We start from the raw sequence: 20,727 nt of genomic DNA, 5'->3' as shown, positions 1-20,727 counted from the left end.
AACTTTTTGTGCGTAGTGTGAAAAGCAACTTGGGTATGTTTAGTGGGTGAACATAGCAGTGCATCACTTGATTACTTGATTCTTACTATGTAATTGTTTACAGGGAATAGCGGTATGCATTTCTTATGCATTTGAATTCCAAGGGCAACTTGGTATTATTATTGTTCCTGATACTGGTATTTTAACCCCACCTTTTGTGATATTTTATTAGTATGTGCCAGATCCTTTCATATAGCAACAAGTAGCTATTTATTTATTCCTTGTATTGTTCATCAATCGTAAGTTTTCTCGGTCTTCCTGTGTGGTATGTATTTGTAAAAAGTGTATTTCATAGTTATATAGTTAAAACGATGGAAAAAAGACAAATATCCACCATGTTGAACTGTGGGATGGGAAATGTTAAAGGAAAGGGGTATACGTATAACCATAATGCATGATCCAGCATTAATAAAGGGCATTCTAGATTTTCAAACAAGTTCTACACTTAGTTTTTTTTTTTAGGTGTTTTATCTTGCTAATCGGGCAATGGTGTGCCTGTTTTAAACTATACAGAATGTTTTCTATCAAGTAATGAACTAAATGATCACGCAGTGGCAACTACTGGAAAATGAGAAGCAGACTGCAATAACATTGTAAAGTAAGCAAAGGAAAAATAAGAACCCTTCATTCAAAAAAGGCAAAGTGACCTCTTCTTACCTTGTGGTGTGATCATACCCTCGTACTGATCCTGGTGTCCTTCCAAATACTCCCACTCCTCCATGGAGAAATAGACAGCGACATCCTGACACTTTACAGGAACCTGTCACACACATGTTGTAATTGTCATTATTTAGACACGTCCCATGGAATGCTATGTAACCCCCTAGTACTCCCAGCAGCGCTCACCTCTCCAGTCAGCATCTGAATGATCTTGTTGGTGAGGTCCAGGATCTTCTGTTCCCTGCTTCTCTCTTGTACTGATGAGTTAGGTGGCATCTCCGTAATGGGGCCCTGCATACTTCTGAACCCTCCAAATCCACAGGAATTACTTCTGGGTATCACATTCTCATTGCATATAGGTCCATAATCCTACAAAAAAAAAAATTAGAAAAAATAATTACTTTCAAAAACACACAATGATCGCTGCTTTATATAAAGGGAATCTGTCAGCAGAATTTTGCTATGTAATTTGACAGCAGCACGAGGTAGGGAAAGAAACCCTGATTCCAGTGATGCATCACTTAGCTTACTGAGTGCAGCAGCTGTGATTGAGACACAGATTTCTCCGCCACAGATCTGGCAGAGCTGAGATGTTGAGCACACACCACTGATTGACAGAGCGTTACTAATCAGAGCGCTAGAACTAAAAAAGAAGAAAGAAAAAGAGTGGTGCTTTAAAAGCAATAATAATGATAAATCCAACAAGCCCTCACCTCTCCGGTCAGCACGTAGATGATTTCCAAGGTGATGTTCAATATTCTCTCAGTAAGCTGGCTCTGGTTTTTCTCCATCTGCAGGATAGAATCTTCAGTACATAACCTGTATTACTTAGGTTCCTCTCTGAAGAAGGGCCACAAGTTGATCTAGGGATATACATCACATCAGATATGTTAAAAGCTAGCCCTACATATGAGAGCAATAAGCATTTCCTCCCATACATACATGCCAAGGTGGGCATTCATGTGCTTTTTAATGGGCAGAGGTGAGAAACCCACAGGCCAGAAATCTCTGACAGAGGCTTATCCGCCTGAAAATAAAAGGATTGGCCATCTGAATTTCGACTTCACCTCCTGAAATCCCCCATCATCTGTCTGAATCCCTTCTGCTTGTACAGTTTTGCCGATTTATCAAATATGTATGCTCCCCTCTAATCTAACTTCAACTCTGCTGCTTGGTTAATCCACCTCTCGCCTCATTACTTCTCTGCATCCCCTTCATTTGTTTCCCATTGACAAGAAAAATGTATTCAAAATATTAACAAAGTCCATAATTTGTCCTCTCCAGTCACTTCTGTCCTATTTCATACATTTCTGACCTAATTGCCCAATGTCTCCCTACACAGTATATATTATGTTCTTTTGCTTGTCTGAAAAAATGGGCACCACTGGATTGGAGCACAACGTTGCATTCTTTGGATTCCATTTGTTATAATACTCAATGGCTCACTTGGAGATTCCATCTGAGACCCCAAATAAAAAATATTTTTGGGTAATTTATTTTCCCGAGGTGCCATGTGAGAAACTGTACTGTTAAGGGGGGCCGAACCAACAGTTTGACATTAAAGACGTTGTCCACTACTTGGACAGCTTCTTCTCATACCCCACGCTTGGCCCCGTAAAATAATAAAACTTATATTCACCTCACGTGTCGGGGCTGTTCCTGTGGTATCTGCTCTCTTTCTCCCTGGGGCTCCCCTGCAGTTGTGGTGACACGCGACACCGACACCCAATCAGTGCCAGCATCACTGTCCCCGCCTACTGTCGAATTGAGCATGAGGAGGAAGTCATGGATCAGCTGCAGCCCGGACATCCTCTTCATGTTCGATTTGTCCTAAGATATGGACAGTGATGCCAGCGCTGATTGGGCGCCAGTGTCACAACAACCACACGGGAGCCCCGGGTAGCGCAGGTGTCGGGAACGGTGCCGGAACGGGAGGTGAGTATAGGCTTTATTATTTTATGGGGGCCAAACATTTAGATCAAGAAGAGGTTGTCCTCGTAGTGAACAACCCCTTTAAGTCTGCTCAAAACTAATATTAACATATTAAATATAATTATGTTATATGAATATTAATTGTATCACTTAACATTGAGCAGAATTAAGTAAGCAGACATCCCCGTATATGCAGTATGAACCCCACACAGCCCCCTATAAACAGTATGAGGCACCCACAGTCCCCTACATACAGTATGAGAACCTACATAGTCCCTTCATATACAGTATGAGCACCCACATAGCCCACTACATAGTGTGAGCACCCACGTAGCCTCTATACATAGTATGAGCCCCCACGTAACTCCTATAGAGTATGAGCCCTCACAGCTCCCTACATACAGTATGAGAACCCACATAGTCCCTCCACATGCAGGATGAGCCCCACATAACTCACTATATAAAGTATGAGCCCAAACAGAGCCTCCTATATAGATTATGATCCCCACAGAGCCTTCTTTATACAGTATGAGACTACAGAGTCCCCTATGTACAGTATGAGACCCCCCCCATCCTATAAACAAAATGAGCCCTCACATAGCCAGCCTCCTATAAACAGTATGAGACCCCACATAGCCAGCCTCTCTATATACAGTATAAGCCCCACACAGCCCTCTCTATATACAGTGGGAAAATAAGAACTTATTATTTGATACAGAAACCTTTGTTTGCAATTAAAGGTCAAACGGTTGCCTGTAGTTCTTGACCAAGTTTGCACACAGTGCAGCCGGGATTTTGCCCCACTCATTCATACAGATCTTCTCCAGATCTTTCAGTCATTGAGTTTCAGTTCCTTCCAAAAATGTTTTATTGGACCCTGGCTAAGTCTAGTATATTTATAAACAACTAGATGGTGTCTCGATGCTATCGCATCGGGAGAGCGGTAATGTCACGATGGGGGCAGGCATGCGGTGCTGTTGTTGCCTAATGGCATCCTGTGATAATCTAATGACTTTTGCATCAGGGGACTCATATGCTTGACGCCTACGCTTATATGCATTGTTTTTCTCCCAGCGATGCTGTTGCTCCTCAAGAGTCTCATTTGCCCTTTGTTGTCTTCGACGTTGTGCCTTTGCTGGTTTCATTTCATTGTCATTGGCATACTTTTTATGAGGAGCCATGTTGGCACTGATATTTGCTTTTTAAAGGGTTTTCCCACAAACAAAAGTTCATTTTAAAAATTGTCTGTTTTTGACCGTGTACCAAACATACCACAGCTCCTGGGCAGGGGAGGAAGCAAAAGACAATACTGACATTACAGCAGGAGATCGCAGAGGATACATTTTGTGAGGTAAAATATTTTTTTAAAAGTCAGTGAAATATTTTACCTCACAAAATGAATCCACTGTGATCCCCTGCTGTAATGTCAGTATTATCTTTTGCTTCCTCCCTTGCCCAGGAGATGTGGTATGCTCCATACACGGTCAGACACAGTCAATTTTTAAAATGAACTTTCGTTCGTGGGAAAACCCCTTTAATGTGACCGGCTTCCTCTGCCTGTAGACACGTCGCGCATCTGCCGCCGGGATCAGCCAAATGATTCATTGCACTTGCACTTAATTCGCGCAGGTGCAGTAAATCAGGCAGCTGCCATCTTTGTGCAGAAAGATAGCTGCGGTCATATTAAAACTGGCATGCACTCCTCCTGTACAAAGATGGCGGCTGTCAGTAAATCATTCAGCTGATCCCGGCGTGTTCGCAACGGTGTTCTGCTGGTGGTACCGCGCAAGAGGCTGCGTGTGTGAATGTGAGAGTGTGTGTGAGAGTGTGTGAGTGAGAGTGTGTGGTGCGTACGGCGTATGGAGTGTGAGTTTGTGTGTGTGGTGCGACAGTGTTCCGCTGGTGGTACCGCGCAATAGGTTGGTACCAGCAAGTTTCCATATTGAGACACCCATCACTTGGGTGTCCCAATATGGCGATCGGTGAACTTCCTCCGCTTGGAATTCTGGGATAGGGTGACATCTGGACAGAACAGGAAATGAAAACATTACAAGGCAATTATATAAATAGATAATAAACAAAACGCACACTCACTCACTCCCATTTCCCCGGCGCTCTGCACCAATCACCGATGCACTGACTCGCCACACAGCAGAAGCGATGTAATGACATCATCATGTCTGCTGTCTCAGTCGCACATGCTGATTGGTGGAAAAAAGGAGTCGTCAGCTCTGTCCTCCCAACAATGTATTCACCGCAATCTGCATCCTGAGGATGTGGACAGCGAGAAGTGACATCAGGAAGCAGGCAGTGGCAGATAAGCGTGGGCATGATGGAACCCGTGGGTGATGGCTTTCAGCTCTTCGGCTGTCTCGGTCTCTTTGCCCAGGTGTGGTCTAGCCTTATCTGTAGCATAATATCGTAGTTACTCACCGATAACGGTATTTCTCTGATCCCATGACGGCACCACGGAGAGAGAGGGATCCGCCCTCAGGGACAGGAAACCCACAGGTTAAAAAGGCAGGACCTCTCCTCCACCTCAGTTTGTTTTATAGAGCCTTGACAGGACTTCAGCTGTAACTTAAGTAGTTATTTACACACACAGAAAGTCTTTCAAGTCATCGTTTATCATCATTATATTATTATTAAAAAAAATTTTTTTCCTTTTCCGCACCGCGTGGCTAAGCATTAACGGCTAACTAGTAGTGTGCACACCCATATGTGAAGGGAGGGAATATACGGGTGCCGTCATGGGATCAGAGAAATACCGTTATCGGTGAGTAACTACGATATTCTCTTACTCCCATGACGGCACCACAGAGAGAATTTCATAGGATGTGAGTTTTAGGGTGGGATTACTGCCTCCAGAACCCTTCTCCCGAAGGTTAAGTCTGAAGAGGAAGATAGGTCAAGCTGGTAGTGCTTAAAGAAAGTAGAGGAAGAGGACCAAGTGGCTGCTCTACATATCTGGTCAAGTTATGCTCCAGCTCGCTCTGCCCAAGAGGTCGCCACCAATCTGGTTGAATGAGCCTTAATTCCTTCTAGAATGGCTTCCTTGGATGAGGCGTATGACAGGCAATGGCATCCCTTATCCATCTTGCCAACGTGGCTTTTGATGCTTTGTGTCCTTTGTTTGGCCCCTGAAAATAGACAAACAGAGACCTCCCTTTCCTACACTCCCTCGTGGCTGATATATATTGGGTGAGACATCTCTTCACATCTAGTGTGTGCAAGGTTTTTTCCCTTTTTATTTTTGGGGTTTGGACAAAAGCATGGTAAGGATATCTCCTGGGATCTATGGAAGCGTGGTGCCACTTTAGGAAGGCAGGATGGATCAGTTCTAAGGACTACGCGGTCCTTTTTTATTTGGGTTAGAGGCGGATAAGCTGATAGAGCCTGTAAGTCACTGATCCTGCAAGCCGAGGTTAGTGCTACCAGTAGGGAGGTTTTCAGGGAAACTATTTTTAAGGAAGCCTGTGATAAGGGTTCAAAAGGCGCTTTGGTTAGTGCAGAAGGTACTAGGTTCAGATCCCAGGGAGGCGTAGTATGATGTACGACTGGCCTATATCTAGTTAAAGCTTTAACAAACCTTTTAATCCAGTGGTTCCCTTCCAAGTCACAGTTATAAAGGGCGCCCAATGCTGCGACTTGAACTTTTAGGGTGCTCGTTGCCAAGCCTTTCTCTAATCCTTTTTGGAGGAATTCTAGTATTTCCTCAACTGGGGTCTCTCCCGATAAGCTGATACCTGAATTAGAGAGGAATCTTTTCCAGACTTTGCCATACGCTCTGGTAGTTACTGGATTCCTACTGGTTAACAGAGTTCAGACTAAATTTGGAGAAAACCCTTTCCTGGTCAAAAGTTCCCTCTCAAATTCCAGGCTGCCATATGCAAGTTTTTTACTTGTGGATGGTTTATTGGCCCCTGACGCAGAAGATTCGGGATATCTGGGAGGACCCAAGGGTCTGTTACCGACATTAGGAGTAACCATGGGAACCGCGTTCTTTTTGGCCAAAACGGGGCAATCATGATCATCTTTGCTCTGTCGTCCTGGATTTTCCTCAGGACTAATGGAATTAATGCTATCGGGGGAAAGGCATATGCTATTTGGAAATTCCAGGGAATTAGAAAGGCATCTAGGGTCACTGGATTCCCCCGTGGATCTATTGGACAGAAGGTCTCTGTTTTCCGGTTTTGACTGTTCTCGAATAGACCTATATCCGGGGTCCCCCAAGGGTCCACTATGTGGTTGAATATTTGCTGGTTTAATTCCTATTCCCCCTGCTTTAGCTGTGTTCTGCTAAGAAATCTGCTGTCTGATTTTCTGTCCCTTTGATATGAAGGGCTGTTAGGGAGGATAGGTTGGATTCTGCTTGTAACAGAATGGATTTCGTCACTTCCATCAGGGATTGGGACCTCGTACCCCCCTGGTGATTCAAATACGCCACTACCATCCTGTTGTCTGTCAGTACCCTTACGTGATGGGAACGGAGGGAAACTAAGAAATGGTCTAGCGCGTATTTACTGCCAAAAGCTCTTTCATGTTTGAAGTGAAGAGCTTTTCCCCTTCTGACCATGGGCCCTGGGCAATTTGATCTTTTAAGCGAGCTCCCCAACCCCATGGAATTGCATCCGTGGTGAGGGTTACTGAGACCGGCCATATCCATGGAACCCCCCTGGTGAGATTGGTCGAGTCTATCCACCAGGCTAGGGAAGTCATTGTTTGCGAGGAGATTTTCAAGCGTTTTTCTAAATCTCCTTCTAGGCATGATTTCCCACTGGAGATCTCTGGAATGATGCTGAGCCCACTGGACCGCTGGAATGCAGGCTGTCATCGATCCTAATATGGACATTGCTTTCCTTAAAGAAATGACTGGAGAATGTCTTAAGTGCTCCACTAGTTGTGTCATGTTGGAAATTTTTAACTCTGAGACGACTCTCGTTTTGTTGAGTCTATTATTATCCCTAAGTACTGCTGTACTTGTGTTGGGATAATTTTGGATATCTCTAGGTTCAATAACCAACCCAGATTTGATAGGGCTATCGTCACTTTGTCCAACTGCTGACTGCAATGGAGAGAGGATCTGCCCATCACTAGGAGGTCGTCCAGATAAGGAACAATTAACCCATCTTGTTCCCTTATGTGAGCCATCACTTCTGCCATTAATTTTGTAAACACCCTCGGGGCTATGGCAAGACCAAAGGGGAGAGCTTTGAATTGATAATGCCTCAGTTCCCCTTGCATCACTAACCGCCACTCTGAGATATTTTCGGTGATCCGGATGGATCGGCACATGGTAGTATGCGTCTTTTAGGTCTATTACAGTCATAAAGCAAGATGGATGAAGGGTTCTGACACATGATTTTATTGCTTCCATCTTGAAGCTGTCTATCATAAGGTATTTGTTTAAGTTCTTCAGGTTTTTTATTGTCCTGAAAGTTCCATCTGGCTTTGTCCGTAGAAAAAGAGGGGAGTAGAAACCTGTTGTCTCCTCCTGCTGTGGGACCTCCTATAGGACGTTCTTTAAAAGGAGACTGTAGAATTCCTTTTGAATGGCCAGCTGTTTGATCTCTGATTTCCTCTGTGGTGTTGCGACAATTTGATGATGTAGCATTGTATGGAAATTCAACTTCAGACCCATCTTGATTATGTTTAAAGTTCACGTGCTTACTTATTTTTTTTTTTCTCCCCCAGGCTTGGAGAAAGTATGTCAGTCTCCCTCGTACCTGAGGCGCACCTTCATTGGGGCAGCTTCTTATTATCCTGTTTGTTAAACATGAAGCCTCTGCCTTTAAATTTCTTATCCTCCCATCCTCTACCTCAAAAGGGTCGTCTATAAGACTGATTGGGAAAACCTGGGAAGGCTTTTTTTTTTTCCTTCTCTTGTCCACAGCTTTTTCAAGATTATCATCCAGGGTGCCCGAATAAAAATTCGCCCTGACATGGTATGGAGCATAGCTTGGCCTTAGTTTGTAGATCACCTGGCCAGCACTTCAGTCAAAGCGCTCTTTTTGCTGCGTTTGAGAATGAGGCTGATCTTGCTGTCAGTCTCACTGAATTTAAGGAGGCGTCCGCTATACATGCCGCGGCTCCCCTCATTACTGACAGAGTCTAATATAGATTCTCTTGAAGTCTTATCTTTTAATTGGGTCTCCACTCTCCAGGTGATCTAGTCATGCTCTGGCCGTACATGTAGCAGCTATCCCGGGGTTTAACCCCCCTAGCTGCTTCCCAGGAGCCTTTTTAAGAAGATGTCGGCCTTCTTATCCATAGGGTCTTTGAGAGTTCCTATGCCTTCAAAGGGCAATGCAAAAATTTTTTTTTTTTTTTTTAGAGGCCTTCGAAATTGCGACATCTAATTTTGGTCAAATGGGTATTTTCTCTTATGTGTTAACAGGACTTTTTTATCTGGCCTTTACCACTCCTTTTTTATTAGGGCCTGAATTATTTCGTTTAACCGAAACGCCCTGCGTTTCCTTTGTTCTAGTCCGCCAAACATAAGGTCTTGTACAGTTTTTTAGAGTGAGTGTCCGCCAGTCCCATGGTTGTTGTAACCATTTTGACTAGAACATCAGTTTCCTCTATAGGAAAACAGTTTTGCTCGCTCTCTGAGGATGCAGAGGATGATGAGGGGGACGTAGAGCTATCTGAACTATAATTAATGCTAGACTCCGGGGATTTATGTCTGGCCTTGCGTTTCTTTTTACGGTTCTTTACGCTTTTCAGCGCATCTTTCACTTGAGACTTAATTAAGTACTTAAGATCAGAAGTGAATCTTGGGGTTTCTTCACTTATGGTGTTCTCTATGCATGTCGCATAGAGTTTCTTTACCCAGGTAGCGGGAAAATTTGTGGAGCAAAGTGGGCACACTTTATGTTTGATTTTCGATGTGCCTTTCCACAATGAATCCCTATTTGGAATATATACATTCACGGAGGTCACTTACCCTCCTAATGTGGGAGAGATACAGGTTCTGGTGTTTGGGGAAGCCTCCTCCATTTGAACCGTTGATTTTCTCCCGGATCCGCTGGAGCCTCTGCTGTGTAAGGATCCCGAGTTGTGGCGTTGCACAGGTTTGCCCTGCTGTTGCGGTCTCCGCTGCGGGTGATGGCGCTGCTGCGGGCGTTTCTTCTGCTAGCTTTTTTTTTTTTTTCACACATTGTGAAATTTGTTGATCAGCGGCTTCGCCCATAGCGCTCTTCTTCTCCATCCCCATGCGCACGTGCTCCTGTCGGCTCCCAGGAGGGACGGAAGCCTTGCAGCAGCCGCCGCTGCTGTCTCCTGTTTGGCGCTTCCTGCTGGTGACCACCGCCACCGCCTCCCAGGGCCCTAAGCCGGCGGTAACATACCAGGTAGCCGCCGCTACCTATTACCGGCTGCTGCTGCTGCTGAAGGAAAGAGGCAGACTGGTGTCCTCTTCACTGCCTCTTCCCTGCACATTCATACAAGGCCCCGCCGACCCCGGATTGTGCCTTCAGGGAGAACCTCCACCTACGACCGCGGCAGGGCCCCCCGCTGCCTGAATTCGGCCAGATGGTCCCCGGTATCCCGCGACGTCAGGTAACTGTGGATTCCCCGTCAGGGACAGGAAACCGAACTGAGGTGGAGGAGAGGTCCCGCCTTTTTAACCTGTGGGTTTCCTGTCCCTGAGGGCGGATCCCTCTCTCTCCGTGGTGCCGTCATGGGAGTAAGAGAAAATAAACTATGCTGAACAATTCTCCAATACCAGTCACATGCTACAGACATAGAAATAACGATGTCTATTACTGACAGGTGGAACAGTTTTTGCCGTGAACAATCATTTCCAACTAGGTCCTCAAAAATAATTTTAGACATTCTTAGATAGGCATTATACAGGTACAGCTTTTTTTTTTTTTTTTTTTCATCTGCTGCAGTTCATCTGAACATGGATTTATGGTTCTCCAATTCCAGTTTTGATGGACTTTACGAGTTTCAGCTGTTACTTCAGTAATACAGAACAAAAAAGGTCCAATTTTTTAAGGTAAAGTTGCAAGGTGGTGGTTGTGTGTGAAAATTATTATATTGTACTTTTATACATGTTTAGAGTTCAGTATAAATGGGAGTGTCGCCTATGCATAAGGGCTCATATTCAGCTGCGAGGAAAACGGACGAGTACAATCTGATTAAAAAAAAAATCGGCTTGCCCTCAGACCAATATTAATCTGAGTCCCTGCTCATCTGCAATTTTTTTTTCTCAGCTGAAATCGGACTGATAAAAAAATCGCAGCATGCTACGACTGTCCTCGTATCTCGAACGAGACTCGCCAGTGCAAGTCAATGGGTCCAATTTTTACACACCGATGTAAAGCCAGCAATTTATCTGCCGCATACAGTAAAATTGCAGTTTGACACGACAGAATATAATATATAAAATAGATATATACACATAGGATACATATAAAGATGTCAGTGACACATATAATTAGTACAATGCTTGTGTAGCTGACCGTACATATACGTTTTTCCTTACTAAATTATTTTCTGAAAAAAAATAGCGCGGGATCCCCTGACACTTTATTAACCAGCAGAGGGAAAGTGGAAAGCTGGGGGCAGATGTTTATAGCCTGTGAAGGGGGTAATACCCTTGGAGCTTTCCAGGCTATTAATATCAGTTCACAGCTGTATATTTAGCCTTTCCTTGTTATTAAAATGGGGAACCCCCAAAAAATGACGTAGGGTGCCCCTATATTTAATAACCAGCAAAGGCTAGGCAGATAGCTGCGAGCTGATATTAATAGCCTAGGAAAGGGCCATGTATATTGGCCCCCTCCCAGACTAAAAACATCAGCTCTCAGCCGCACCAGAAATGATGCATCTTATATTATCATAAGATGCGCCAAATCTGGCACTTAGACCTGGTGCGGTGTCAAGTGAGGTGATAGTTGGGGGGTTGATGTCACCTTTGTATTGTCAGGTGACATCAAGCCCAGAGGTTAGTTGGTGAGTGGTGTCAATAAGGTGACCTCATTAAAAACCCCATAGTGATATTGAATAAAAAAAAAAAACACACACACACCCAGAATAAAGTCCTTTCATTGAAAGAAAGACACTGACTCCTTTAATGAATCTAAATTAAACCATACTAACGTCATCGCTCAGTCCACTGAGGCCAATGTCAACTGTAACAGAATTAAAAGAAGAAACAACAATATTCCTCACCTGTCCGCCGAGAAGATAATAATTCATTTGTCCCGCGACGGGTCTAGCTTTGCTACATCTAGATGGCAGGTTGCATTGTTACATGATGCGACTATACAGTCTGTCATCCAGCAGAGACACTGAGCTGTGCATGCTTGCTCAGTGTCTTGTATTGATCTCCTTTCACCTCACTAACGTCACTGCAAGCATGAGAAAGTTCTGACACTCGCGGTCCGGTCAGAAAGGTCATGGGAGTTCACAGGCAATTAACTCAGTTCAATTTACTGATGTCAGAGTGAGCACCGTTAGAACCTTTCCCATGGCACTTGCACTGACATCGGTGAATTCAACCGAGTTCATTATAGTAGAAGGAAGATAGGTTGGCACTCCGTGTTGCAAGTTGTGGTGCTTGTGGAGAGTCAATGCAGTCAATGCAAAGGAACTCGCAGGAGCCTTCTGACTGCTCTGCGAGCGTGAGAACTTTCTCATGCTTGTGGTGACATCAGTGAGATGACAGGAATTCACCACGAGGCACTGAGCCGAGCAAGCACACGTAACTCAGTGTCTCTGCTGGATGGCAGGCAGTACTGTCACATAATGCAACAATGCAGCCTACCATCTAGATGTAGCAGAGCTAGACCCAGGACAAATGGATTATCTTCTCGACGGACAGGTGAGGAATATTGTTATTATTTTAATTCTGTTACAGGGGGCATTGGCTTCAGTGGACTGGGCAATGACGTAAGTATGGTTTCATTTCATTAAAGGAGTCTGTATCATTCTTTCAATTAAAAGACTTAAAAATTGTACTGCACCAGAGTCATCAGTGTTTTGCATCAATGCGTCCAATATTCCCATCAGTGAGTCCTCAATGTGCTTGTTTTTATCATGAGTATACAGTCTGTTTTCGTCATCAGTGTTATTCACGTATGGATAAATAGATTACAAAGCCTCAACTATCCATTACAATGTTAATCACAGACTGCACACTACTGCCATCCGTGTACTGTACCGTGTTTTTTCTCGGACCTTTAGACTTGAATTGGTACTTTTCATCCAAGATATTAAAAAAAAAACGGACATGGGAACAGCACCATAGAATATAATGAGTATGGGTTGTATCCGTGAAGAAAACGGATAGAGCATGTAAGTACAAATATGGACATGTAAATGAGGAATTATGTAGAGATGAACCCACAAACAGAAGAAAAAGGTAGGGCACTCCATAGTTACAAAATCCTTGGTTATTACAGTTCATACATTACTTGTTTGTTTATAGACCAACTGAACCCCATATAGTTGCATGCTATACCTATAGGCTCCCAGGTTTAAGAAAAGTATGCCACCCTGGAAACTTACATGATTAGAGAAGAATGCTTTCCAATACAGTGGGGAAAAAGGTGAGGTGCGGAAAACAACCCGAAGATAAAATTAGTGTTCACTATGATGGATTTTAGCTGACTTTGTGGCTGTCACTTTTATAAGGTACTGTGGATGGTACTGTTAGTAGAGTACTGTGGTTGGTACTGCTAATGGGCTGTGGCTGGTACTGCTAGTGGAATACTGTTAGTAGGGTACTGTGACTGGTACTGCTAGAGGGGACCTGTAACTAGTACTGCTAGTGGGGAACTACAGCTAGTAAAGCTAGTGGGATACTGTAACTAGTACTGTTAGTGGGGTACTGTGGCTAGCACTGCTAGTGGGGTACTGTGGCTGGTACTGCTAGTAAAATACTGTTAGTAGGGTACTGTGGTTCTTATTGCTAGTGGGGTACTGTGGCTGGTACTGCTAGTAAAGTACTGTTAGTAGGGTACTGTGGTTCTTATTGCTAGTGGGGTACTGTGGCTGGTACTGCTAGTGGGGTGCTGTGGCTGGCAGTGCTAGTGGGGTACAGTGGTTGCAACTGCTAGTGGAGTACTGTAACTAGTACTGCTAGTTGAGTACTGTAACTAGTACTGCTAGTGGGGTACTGAAACTAGTACTGCTAGTGGGGTACAGTGGCTAGTACTGATAGTGAGGTATTGTGGCTAGTACTGATAGTGGGGTACTGTAACTAGTACTGCTAGTGGAGTACTGTAACTAGTACTGCTAGTGGGGTACTGTGGCTAGTACTGCTAGAGGGGTACTGAAGCTAGTACTGATAGTGAGGTACTATTGCTAGTACTTACAGTGGGGTACTGTGGCTGGTACTACTAGAGGTGGTATTGTGGCTAGTACTGCTAGTGGAGCACTGTAACTAGCATTGCTAGTGGGGTACTGTGGCTAGTACTGATAGTGGGGTACTGTGGCTAATACTGCTAGTGGAGCACTGTAGCTAGTACTGCTAGTGGAGCACTGTAACTAGCACTGCTAGTGGGGTACTGTGGCTAGTACTGATAGTGGGGTACTATTGCTAGAACTGCTAGTGGGGTACTGTAACTAGTACTGCTAGTGTGGTAGAGTGGCTAGTACTGATAGTGGGGTATTGTGGCTAGTACTGATAATGGGGTACTGTAACTAGTAATGCTAGTGGAGTACTGTAACTAGTACTGCTAGTGGGGTACAGTGGCTAGTATTGATAGTGGGGTATTGTAGCTAGTACTGCTAGTTGAGTACTGTTGCTAGTACTGCTAGTGGGGTACTGTTGCTAGTACTGATAGTGGGGTACTGTTGCTAGTACTGATAGTGGGGTACTGTGGCTGGTAATGATAGTGGGGTAATGTAGCTAGTACTGCTAGTGGAGCACTGTAACTAGCACTGCTAGTGGGGTACTGTAACTAGTACTGCTAGTGGAGTACTGTAACTAGTACTGCTAGTGGGGTACAGTGGCTAGTACTGATAATGGGGTACTGTAACTAGTAATGCTAGTGGAGTACTGTAACTAGTACTGCTAGTGGGGTACAGGGGCTAGTATTGATAGTGGGGTATTGTAGCTAGTACTGATAGTGGGGTACTGTAACTAGTAATGCTAGTGGAGTACTGTAACTAGTACTGCTAGTGGGGTACAGGGGCTAGTATTGATAGTGGGGTACTGTAACTAGTACTGCTAGTGGAGTACTGTAGTACTGCTAGTGGGGTACTGAAGCTAGTACTGATAGTGAGGTACTATTGCTAGCACTGACATTGGGGTACTGTGGCTGGTACTGCTAGAGGTGGTATTGTGGCTAGTACTGATAGTGGGGTACTGTGGCTACTACAGATAGTGGGGTACTGTTGCTAGTACTGATAGCGGGGTACTGTTGCTAGTACTGATAGTGGGGTACTGTTGCTAGTACTGATAGTGGGGTACTGTGGCTGGTAATGATAGTGGGGAACTGTGGCTGGTAATGATAGTGGGGTACTGCGGCTAGTACTGACAGTGGGGTACAGTGGCTAGTACTGACAGTGGGGTACTGTAACTAGCACTGCTAGTTGAGTACTGTAACTAGTACTGCTAGTGGGGTACTGTTGCTAGTACTGATAGTGGGGTACTGTTGCTAGTACTGATAGTGAGGTACTATTGCTAGCACTGACATTGGGGTACTGTGGCTGGTACTGCTAGAGGTGGTATTGTGGCTAGTACTGCTAGTGGGGTACTGTGGCTAGTACTGATAGTGGGGTATTGTAGCTAGTACTGATAGTGGGGTACTGTAACTAGTACTGCTAGTGGAGTACTGTAGTACTGCTAGTGGGGTACTGAAGCTAGTACTGATAGTGAGGTACTATTGCTAGCACTGACATTGGGGTACTGTGGCTGGTACTGCTAGAGGTGGTATTGTGGCTAGTACTGATAGTGGGGTACTGTGGCTACTACAGATAGTGGGGTACTGTTGCTAGTACTGCTAGTGGAGTACTGTAACTAGTACTGCTAGTTGAGTACTGTAACTAGTACTGCTAGTGGGGTACTGTAACTAGTACTGCTAGTGGGGTACTGTAACTAGTACTGCTAGTGGGGTACTGTAACTAGTACTGCTAGTGGGGTACTGTAACTAGTACTGCTAGTGGGGTATTGTGGCTAGTACTGATAGTGGGGTACTGTAACTAGTACTGCTAGTGGAGTACTGTAACTAGTACTGCTAGTGGGGTACTGTAACTAGTACTGCTAGTGGGGTACTGTGGCTAGTACTGCTAGTGGGGTACTGAAGCTAGTACTGATAGTGAGGTACTATTGCTAGTACTTACAGTGGGGTACTGTGGCTGGTACTACTAGAGGTGGTATTGTGGCTAGTACTGATAGTGGGGTACTGTTGCTAGTACTGATAGTGGGGTACTGTAGCTAAAACTGATAGTGGGGTACTGTAGCTAGTACTGATAGTGGGGTACTGTTGCTAGTACTGATAGTGGGGTACTGTAGATAGTACCGATAGCGGGGTACTGTGGATAGTACCGATAGTGGGGTACTGTCGCTGGTACTGATAGTGAGGTACTGTGGCTAGTACTGATAGTGGGGTATTGTGGCTAGTACTTATAGTGGGGTACTGTAAATAGTACTACTAGTGGAGTACTGTAACTAGTGCTGCTAGTGGTGTACTGTGGCTGGTACTGCTAGTGGGGTACTGTGGATAGTACTGCCAGTGGGGTACAGTAGCTAGTACTGATAGCGGGGTACTGTGGATAGTACCGATAGTGGGGTACTGTGGATAGTATCGATAGTGGGGTACTGTGGATAGTACCGGTAGTGGGGTACTGTGGATAGTACCAATAGTGGGGTACTGTGGCTGGTACCGATAGTGAAGTACTGTGGCTAGTACTGCTAGTGGAGTACTGTGGCTTGTAATGATAGTGGGGTACTGTGGCTAGTACTGATAGTGGGGTACTGTGCCTAGTACTGATAGTGGGGTACTGTAGCAAGTACTGTTAGTCGGGTACTGTGGCTAGTACTGATAGTGGGGTACTGTAACTAGTACTGCTAATGGGGTACTGTGGTACTGCTAGTGGGGTACTGTAGCTATTACTGATAGTGGGGTACTGTAACTAGTACTGCTAGTGGGGTACTGTGGCTAGTACTGATAGTGGGGTACTGTGGCTAGTACTGTTAGTTGGGTACTGTGGCTAGTACTGATAGTGGGGTACTGTAACTAGTACTGCTAATGGGGTACTGTGGCTAGTACTGCTAGTGGGGTACTGTAGCTATTACTGATAGTGGGGTACTGTAACTAGTACTGCTAGTGGGGTACTGTGGCTAGTACTGATAGTGGGGTACTGTGGCTAGTACTGATAGTGGGGTACTGTAACTAGTACTGCTAGTGGGGTAGTGTAACCAGTACTGATAGTGGGGTACTGTAACTAGTACTGATAGTGGGGTACTGTGGCTAGTACTGATAGTGGGGTACTGTAGCTAGTACTGATAGTGGGGTACTGTAGCTAGTACTGATAGTGGGGTACTGTAGCTAGTACTGATAGTGGGGTACTGTAGCTAGTACTGATAGTGGGGTACTGTAGCTAGTACTGATAGTGGGGTACTGTAGCTAGTACTGATCTGATAGTGGGGTACTGTGGCTAGTACTGATCTGATAGTGGGGTACTGTAGCTAGTACTGATAGTGGGGTACTGTAGCTAGTACTGATCTGATAGTGGGGTACTATAACCAGTACTGATAGTGGGGTACTGTTGCGATCCGTGTTTGGACACTGACGTCTTGTAGACGCTCTGGATAATGACACGGAAGTACATATTACCTGACTAGACAGGACACAGTTGTGACAAGTAAGGACTGGCCGCACTGACCTCTCTGCCCCAGGATCAGCCGCACTTTGCACCGCGCACAGTATGTTGCCTCTGGACCTGAACACTCCACTTCCGCTCTATGCGTTCCAAGCTACTGCTCTGGTTTGCGTTTCATCTGACAGCAGGCATCCTCCCGTCATTGTATGGCATGGAGCACCCTCTGGTGTTCCCTTATGGAACTGCCCTGTATAAAAACGCCTGCTAATGTCTGCTACATTTCACGTCCACTATATCGCCACTATGATCTGGACTCTTCTCCAAGCCCTGCTGGTAGCCATAATGACCATACGGTAGTGCCTGCTAATCACAAGACCCTAGTGTCCATCCATACCGCTAGATCTGCCACATACGTCTGCTGGACTCTTCCTACCGATGTATGTGAATGTGATAAGTCTGAGGCGAGTGAAGCAGCTGCTGACTGGCCACAGGTAAATAATGTCACGGATAAGTCTGAGGCGAGTGAAGCAGCTGTTGACTGGCCACAGGTACATAATGTCACGGATAAGTCTGGGGAGAGTGTAGCAGCTGCTGACTGGCCACAGGTACATAATGTCACGGATAAGTCTGAGGCGAGTGAAGCAGCTGCTGACTGGCCACAGGTACATAATGTCACGGATAAGTCTGAGGCGAGTGTAGCAGCTGTTGACTGGCCACAGGTACATAATGTCACGGATAAGTCTGGGGAGAGTGAAGCAGCTGTTGACTGGCCACAGGTACATAATGTCACGGATAAGTCTGAGGCGAGTGTAGCAGCTGTTGACTGGCCACAGGTACATAATGTCAGGGATAAGTCATTGGAGAGTGAAGCAGCTGTTGACTGGCCACAGGTACATAATGTCACGGATAAGTCTGGGGAGAGTGAAGCAGCTGTTGACTGGCCACAGGTACATAATGTCACGGATAAGTCTGAGGCGAGTGTAGCAGCTGTTGACTGGCCACAGGTACATAATGTCACGGATAAGTCTGGGGAGAGTGAAGCAGCTGTTGACTGGCCACAGGTACATAATGTCACGGATAAGTCTGGGGAGAGTGAAGCAGCTGTTGACTGGCCAGAGGTACATAATGTCACGGATAAGTCTGAGGCGAGTGAAGCAGCTGTTGACTGGCCACAGGTACATAATGTCACGGATAAGTCTGAGGCGAGTGTAGCAGCTGCTGACTGGCCACAGGTACATAATGTCACGGATAAGTCTGAGGCGAGTGAAGCAGCTGTTGACTGGCCACAGGTACATAATGTCACGGATAAGTCTGAGGCGAGTGTAGCAGCTGCTGACTGGCCACAGGTACATAATGTCACGGATAAGTCTGAGGCGAGTGTAGCAGCTGTTGACTGGCCACGGGTACATAATGTCACGGATAAGTCTGGGGAGAGTGTAGCAGCTGCTGACTGGCCACGGGTACATAATGTCACGGATAAGTCTGGGGAGAGTGAAGCAGCTGCTGACTGGCCACAGGTACATAATGTCACGGATAAGTCTGAGGAGAGTGAAGCAGCTGCTGACTGGCCACAGGTACATAATGTCACGGATAAGTCTGAGGCGAGTGAAGCAGCTGTTGACTGGCCACGGGTACATAATGTCACGGATAAGTCTGGGGAGAGTGTAGCAGCTGCTGACTGGCCACAGGTACATAATGTCACGGATAAGTCTGAGGCGAGTGTAGCAGCTGTTGACTGGCCACAGGTACATAATGTCAGGGATAAGTCATTGGAGAGTGAAGCAGCTGTTGACTGGCCACAGGTACATAATGTCACGGATAAGTCTGGGGAGAGTGAAGCAGCTGTTGACTGGCCACAGGTACATAATGTCACGGATAAGTCTGGGGAGAGTGAAGCAGCTGTTGACTGGCCAGAGGTACATAATGTCAGGGATAAGTCATTGGAGAGTGAAGCAGCTGTTGACTGGCCAGAGGTACATAATGTCAGGGATAAGTCATTGGAGAGTGAAGCAGCTGTTGACTGGCCACAGGTACATAATGTCACGGATAAGTCTGGGGAGAGTGAAGCAGCTGTTGACTGGCCAGAGGTACATAATGTCAGGGATAAGTCATTGGAGAGTGAAGCAGCTGTTGACTGGCCACAGGTACATAATGTCACGGATAAGTCTGAGGCGAGTGAAGCAGCTGTTGACTGGCCACAGGTACATAATGTCAGGGATAAGTCTGAGGCGAGTGAAGCAGCTGTTGACTGGCCACAGGTACATAATGTCACGGATAAGTCTGGGGAGAGTGAAGCAGCTGTTGACTGGCCAGAGGTACATAATGTCAGGGATAAGTCATTGGAGAGTGAAGCAGCTGTTGACTGGCCACAGGTACATAATGTCACGGATAAGTCTGAGGCGAGTGAAGCAGCTGTTGACTGGCCACAGGTACATAATGTCACGGATAAGTCTGAGGCGAGTGAAGCAGCTGTTGACTGGCCACAGGTACATAATGTCAGGGATAAGTCTGAGGCGAGTGAAGCAGCTGTTGACTGGCCACAGGTACATAATGTCACGGATAAGTCTGGGGAGAGTGAAGCAGCTGCTGACTGGCCACAGGTACATAATGTCACGGATAAGTCTGAGGCGAGTGTAGCAGCTGTTGACTGGCCACAGGTACATAATGTCACGGATAAGTCTGGGGAGAGTGAAGCAGCTGTTGACTGGCCAGAGGTACATAATGTCAGGGATAAGTCATTGGAGAGTGAAGCAGCTGTTGACTGGCCACAGGTACATAATGTCACGGATAAGTCTGGGGAGAGTGAAGCAGCTGTTGACTGGCCAGAGGTACATAATGTCAGGGATAAGTCATTGGAGAGTGAAGCAGCTGTTGACTGGCCACAGGTACATAATGTCACGGATAAGTCTGAGGCGAGTGAAGCAGCTGTTGACTGGCCACAGGTACATAATGTCACGGATAAGTCTGAGGCGAGTGAAGCAGCTGTTGACTGGCCACAGGTACATAATGTCAGGGATAAGTCTGAGGCGAGTGAAGCAGCTGTTGACTGGCCACAGGTACATAATGTCACGGATAAGTCTGGGGAGAGTGAAGCAGCTGTTGACTGGCCAGAGGTACATAATGTCAGGGATAAGTCATTGGAGAGTGAAGCAGCTGTTGACTGGCCACAGGTACATAATGTCACGGATAAGTCTGAGGCGAGTGAAGCAGCTGTTGACTGGCCACAGGTACATAATGTCACGGATAAGTCTGAGGCGAGTGAAGCAGCTGTTGACTGGCCACAGGTACATAATGTCAGGGATAAGTCTGAGGCGA

At 45.7% G+C, this 20,727-nt stretch overlaps 1 protein-coding gene across 2 annotated transcripts in view; it reads right to left on the bottom strand.

Annotated features, from left to right (window-relative positions):
• The window catches only part of LOC143767144 (uncharacterized), a 35,241-nt gene extending 17,616 nt beyond the window's left edge, over positions 1–17,625 (bottom strand). The window contains exons 1-4 of one of the 2 annotated variants that reach the window (XM_077255179.1): positions 17,476–17,625; positions 1,413–1,562; positions 886–1,068; positions 697–799 (exon numbers count right to left, since the gene is read on the bottom strand). In XM_077255179.1, coding sequence (XP_077111294.1) covers positions 697–799; positions 886–1,068; positions 1,413–1,490 — 364 coding nt within the window. In that variant the 5' untranslated portion in view covers positions 1,491–1,562; positions 17,476–17,625. Of the gene's footprint in view, positions 1–696; positions 800–885; positions 1,069–1,412; positions 1,563–17,426 lie in introns of both variants that reach the window. The other variant, XM_077255180.1, reaches the window with a different exon arrangement.
• Between the last annotated feature and the right edge of the window lie 3,102 nt (positions 17,626–20,727).

This window comes from Ranitomeya variabilis, chromosome 4, assembly GCF_051348905.1.
Source record: "Ranitomeya variabilis isolate aRanVar5 chromosome 4, aRanVar5.hap1, whole genome shotgun sequence".
NCBI classification, from domain to species: Eukaryota; Metazoa; Chordata; class Amphibia; order Anura; family Dendrobatidae; genus Ranitomeya; species Ranitomeya variabilis.
The sequence above is the reverse complement of the archived record's forward strand: the minus strand, read 5'-3'. Positions and strand labels throughout refer to the sequence as shown.